The following is a 5,518-nucleotide window of genomic DNA, read 5'->3' as shown; positions in this document are numbered from 1 at the left end:
AAGATAAGATAACATAAGTTTAATTAATGATGATGCACATAATAATCATTCTCTTTATGTTTTAAAAATATATTTAGAATAAAAACCCATTTAGTAATATAATTTCAATTTTTTGGAATAAATTTTTAGTCAAGAAAATGATTGGAAATTGAAATGAAAAGTAATTTTTTAAAATAAAAATAAAAAATAAAAAATCTTCTCCTCACCCGTCCTATGCTATGGAATGACCAATAGTACGTACGAAAAAAGAAACTAAAGTTGCTCTTGCTCTCAACTCTCTCTCTCTGTCTTTCTCTGTACGAGGGTCCTGCTCTTCAAATCCAAATAAGCCCTTCATCTTCCGCGTCCTTCCACCGGAACTCGCTGCTACAATGTCCATCAGCAAGGCCTCCGACCCTAAACCTCCTCCAGTGATCGGCAAGATGGGCCCTTACACAGTTTTCGTCACCCCGACGCCGACCCCGGAGCCTGCCGGGCCGGTTCTTGACTCGCGGGCGGAGGTCGCCCCTCCTCCGGTTCGGCCGCCTCCCCACCGGTTCGGCAACGCCGTCGCTTCTCGGCCTTTGGTTGACCGCGGGTCTGTTCTGGCATTCTTCAAGAACGCGGCCACTAAGTTGCAAAATGGTGGGAGTTTCTGCCTTGGCTTTTCTGTATATTGGTTTCTCTAGATGGTGGCTCTGTTCTTTTCCTTTTATCGATTTTATTCAGTCTTTTCTTCTTTTCTGCCTGAATGAGGAGGAAGATCGGTAGTTTGAAAGTTTGATGTGAAGAAAACGTAGAAAGTACTCGTTATGGTAGATTGTTCCGAAAGAGAATGTGGACATTTCTGCTTTCCTCGTTTAATCGGACGAAAGGAAAATAACATGGTTTCTTGATCTCCAGAGTCTGCATTCCGCATGCGAACGTGTACAGTTTCGAAGTTCAGCTGCTCAGTGTCCATGTTGTGTAATTTTTAGCCGTTTTTCCTCTCTTTTTTCTGCAAAATTAATCAAAGTTCTTTTCTTGCTTAATTGTGCAGCTCAATCAAGCTTGGATAGCCACATGGCCCGTTGGCTTGGGTTGGACCAGTCGAGGTATCAGTGGGCTTTGGAAAATTATTACGATAACCAAAGATCAGTAAGTTTTACCAAGGTCTTAATTTTTCTCCGTTTGTATTGCCCTTTGGATTTGCCATTATCTGTTCTTTCAGCTTTGCTTTCCCTGTTTCCCTCACTCTATGTCATGATTCTTAGAAAAGTAGCCTGCTTTATGTCGTCTGTTCCTTATATACGATGGTAATCTAGTCATGAAGTATGGTGAGGTTGTTGGGGTGTAATTTTGTGTAGGCAGCTTGTCAGGGTACAAGTTTGGTGGCCTGTAGTTGAATGCTTTTTAGTTGTGAGATCATTTTCGCTAACTCTTTAGTAGTTTTGCTTCTTTTTCAATGTTCATTTCATCAATTTGCTTTGCACGTTGGTACAACAGCAGTTGCTGCAGTGAGCACATCGATCGGTTATTAAGTGACTAAACATTTAATGTATACCATTGTCATGGCAGTGTTTGGTTGTTAATCAATTCCAGTATTGGAGAATTTGAGTTCGATTTGATTCTTGAAGCACTCTGTCTCGCTTTAGTCCACTGGAACTTGAACAGTTCAAAAATGTCTTAGCCTAATCGAATTCAAAAACTGTTGTCATCAAGGCCCTGGCCTTGTCATGGCTTAGATTTCTCAGCTAAAGTCAACACAGATTTGGCCCAGCACCATCGTTTTCTGGCAATATGCCAACATTGTTCTACAGAAATATTTTACGTCCTTATGAGTTCTACTGGTGGACGAGGAGGATCTGTAGATAGGTAGTAAACAGCATCTCAAATAACTGCAAACCAGGAAGCCATCAATGATTCCTAATCTTGAGTGATTTCTCAATCAGGTTATTGGACTTTGAATTTAATCATCCAATGCAGTAAATTGTTCATTTTTTTTGCAATCAATGCACTTTGACCGGAATTTGGCAAATATTCTATGAAATGTTAATGGGTGGCCTCATGGTAATGCCGTAGCATCTAAAACATTTTCCTCTTGTCTGCAACTTCAGCATTTCACTGCAATATTGACTGGATTCCGGTTGGAATATATCGGCCAACAACAATTTGGAAGTTTAGGGCAATTGGAATCAACTTTTGTTGACCTAATTACAAAATCTACTAAATTTTAATGACCATGAATGGAATTTATTCCAACTATTTGACAAGCCACAGTCTCTTGGTGAAGTGGTCTAGGCTTGCTTTCCTGGTAAAGGAATTGTAAGAAGATAGCCTGATCTTGTTTGGTTGGAAATCTTTCATGTGCTTTTCTAAAAGTCCATAACTGTGGCAATTTATCTGGCAATTTACTCAGCATGGCTTTCTATGGGTTACACATTAAGCCTAGTCCAGTGTTCATGCAGCTTGTCTTTGCCAGTGTTATTGTATGTGAGTGAGTTCTCGTTTTCAATTGAAGCCGCTTCTTTGCATGGAAGTTCAGGCCAGAAAATTTGCTAATTCCTTAAATCCTTCCTGCCTTTGCTAGTGAATAACTTAAATTGACTTTTAATATGAAACCCAAAGCAACTAAAGGTTAATATAAAGATAACTTTGAGGTAGAAAGAAAGAAAATAATTCTGCTTGCCATGGCATGTCATGCTGAGTATGGACAGCTTTCTTTGTTCCTTAGCCCGGTGATGGGGCTGAGTTATATTAGGAATCACTACAATTTGAGGTAAGTTTGATCTTGCCTATCAAAAAAATATTCTCTGTTTTCTATATTAAAAGTCACTACAATTTGTGGATTCTTTTGATTTTTGCACTTTGGTGTTTTGTAATGAAATCTTCTGTTGTGCAAGTGATGTATAAGCGGCGGATATTGTTTTTATTTTCATGATTACTCATACGTGGTGCTAGTGGGGGTCGAGTAAGTGCAAAATAAACCAACCTTTGGAAATGAGAGCAAATCACTGCCCTCCGTTGGAGAAAGCAGTGGCTCACTTTCCTGGGCAAGTAGAGGGTTGTATGACCCCATCCATGACCAGAATGAGGATCGTTCAATCATTGTCTTGGACTGGCAAGGATCCGGCTATGGTTCCATGACTCTTGGCTGGGTGAGGGTCACTTGACCTCTGGTTTCTCAACACGGGGCGTGACCCTCTGCCAGAGCAGGGCAAACCTCCGTTGTTGCACTTTCAAAAAGGTTGAGCCATTGTGGTCCTCAGCAACTTTTAAGTGAAAACCATAGAAAAAGACACGAAGAACATGTTCTGTTGAAGAATTGGCCAGAAATGGCCTTAAAATGTTAATTGAGAGGATTTGCCAGGCTAAATGCATCATGTGCGATAAGTTGAGGTTTGGTGACCCAAGTGAAATTACTCCAGCATACTGTGACCGTTGAATGTATATTATCCCTTGTGATGATACATGCATTTCTGAGTCTCAATGTATATTATCTGCAACTAGTATTCCATTTTCACAGACTTATGATGTGCACGCTTATTGCAGGAAAAGGAAGGTAAGAAAAATAAAATGTCAAACAAGTTGCAGGGTGTCTAATGCATTCCGAAAGATGGATGCGGTTGTGGCTCCTATATATTATAATTTCCGACTCGGAAATCCTTGTCAAGTGGGAGCTGTGCCAAAGTTTTGATAAGGATGAGATTTTCATCCGAAATGTGCATATGGTTTGCCGAGGTGCAATACTTGGACTCTTTTTGATGTATACGTTATTTGAATCCAGTATCACTGCCTTTCAAAATCCATGTTTCAACGATCTTTCCACTTTGCGTATTTTTCACTTTGAATGATCTTGAAGTTGCTAATCTGCAGCATTCTATTGCTTTGGGCGAGACATAAAAGAAGCCGTCCATGACCTTACCTAACTCCAGTTAACTCCAAAAGCAATTTTATCAGGTTTCACTTGTGGTTATAATCTTAATTAATCCCCATCTTATGGCTTTTCAATGCCTAATTCGTGAGTTCTATGCTATTAAAAGACGGAGTCTTCATCAATTTCATCTTCTCAATTCTACGTTTTCCCTTTCTTAGGATGAAATGTAGATAAGACTGCAATAGAAAGTTGCAACTATGCATCTGAACAACTTTGTGGAATCTAAATAAAATCTTAATATCATTCATTTATTCAAGACTTAGTCAATCACGATATAAGTCCATATCATATTCTTGGGGGACAAGTGCAGCGACCGATGGAATATTCCTGTAAGCCCTATGAATATGTCTAGTTCCCACCTTTGACCAATGCATGTAATCTTGATTCACAGGAGTCGGCTTGCAATTTGTTTTGTACTATTCGAACATGTGATTTTAAATCCCTGGAGTTGAATTTCCTAATGCTCCAACTAGTTACGCTAATCTGGGTTGACAACATAATTCTTCAGTGTTTGTTCGTGCTTCTTATTTTTGTGTAAGCATTTCATATATGTGAGACTTACAAATTACCATAACCAAAGCTTGTATGAAGTTGAAGAAAAACAAGAAAGGGGAACCAACGATGTCGTTAAAACATCTGCTAGTTGTCTCTACTTAGTTTCAAAGCAAAAAAAAAAAAAAGTAACACCGGCTGAAACAAATGGTCTTCCTCTCCACACATATTCTTGTCTATTACCGCTCTACAAGTTTAGAAAGCTTGAAAAACGTGAACTTATCCTCTATGGCGAGAAGTAACCCGCATGCTGTACCTTGTTGAATCGACAACACAAGAGGGGAGGAGACTGCCTAATGAGCTAGCTAAGTTTCTGATCGTCCTGAGCAGGATTACATGAATTATTCCACCTCCACGACAGTGTCTTCTTTTTCTCGTCTAGATTTTTGTTTGGATTTCTTACTGATGAAGCATAGAAAAATCTAATTGGGGGATTCACTGTTGTTCTTCCTGTCATCGCTAATAATCGTTATAAGTCGGGCACAAGAACTTCCTCAAGAAAGGTATTTTGTTTGATCCTGCAGTCGGCCCTGGACAAACATGAAGCAACAAAAGTGAAATAAAAAATGGCTGGTCCACCGTACAAGTTATTGTATGGCACAAGCTGGTTCCAGCATCAAGAGAACATAGAATCTATCTGAAGCTGAAAATCAACTTCTATGAAGCTACTTACCGAGAAAAACAATAAAGATGGGCATCTAATTTTGGCTTTTGTTTTCGCTGCTTTGGTATCTGTCAATTCATTGGTGTCCGGCGAGACATCTTCAGTTGTGATATTCCTTGATAAGTCTTTTCTTGCTTTTTATTTCCCTTGTTTCAAATTCACATGACGATTTTTGTTTTTGCATCGAACTATTTCTTTTCTGTGATCCGAGAAACTATTCAAATGTTGTTTAATCTTCCGGGCTACTCGTGTCGAATACAATCAAGTCATCATAATACATATTCCTCTCCAGTCATGGGCAGCGGTTGTCATGTCATCGTTAGAATATCCTTGAGCATCAGCGCTTGTTCTTGGCGATGGACCCTCAGAAGGGCCACGAATCCGGTTGCCCTCGCGTTCTTGACGAT

The 5,518-nt window shown here is 39.6% G+C and overlaps 1 protein-coding gene across 1 annotated transcript; it reads left to right on the top strand.

Annotated features, from left to right (window-relative positions):
- Window positions 1-242: 242 nt before the first annotated feature.
- Window positions 243-3,827, top strand: LOC104437416. The gene is made up of 3 exons (XM_010050356.2): window positions 243-624; window positions 1,019-1,116; window positions 3,511-3,827. The coding sequence occupies exons 1-3, from the start codon at window positions 372-374 to the stop codon at window positions 3,559-3,561; spliced, it is 402 nt and encodes a 133-aa protein (XP_010048658.1). The 5' UTR covers window positions 243-371; the 3' UTR covers window positions 3,562-3,827.
- Window positions 3,828-5,518: the final 1,691 nt, after the last annotated feature.

The sequence above is a fragment of the Eucalyptus grandis genome, chromosome 6, assembly GCF_016545825.1.
Source record: "Eucalyptus grandis isolate ANBG69807.140 chromosome 6, ASM1654582v1, whole genome shotgun sequence".
Lineage (NCBI taxonomy): Eukaryota > Viridiplantae > Streptophyta > Magnoliopsida > Myrtales > Myrtaceae > Eucalyptus > Eucalyptus grandis.
Note: the sequence above shows the minus strand (reverse complement) of the source record. Positions and strands in the feature narration are given on the sequence as shown.

What these genes read in the sequence shown, in the direction of transcription:
- LOC104437416 (XM_010050356.2), top strand. Translation starts at nt 372, where the DNA reads ATGTCCATCAGCAAGGCCTCCGACCCTAAACCTCCTCCAGTGATCGGC. An exon ending in GGCCACTAAGTTGCAAAATG is followed by an intron (nt 625 to 1,018) that starts GTGGGAGTTTCT and finishes TTAATTGTGCAG; the next exon opens with CTCAATCAAGCTTGGATAGC. An exon ending in ATTACGATAACCAAAGATCA is followed by an intron (nt 1,117 to 3,510) that starts GTAAGTTTTACC and finishes CGCTTATTGCAG; the next exon opens with GAAAAGGAAGGTAAGAAAAA.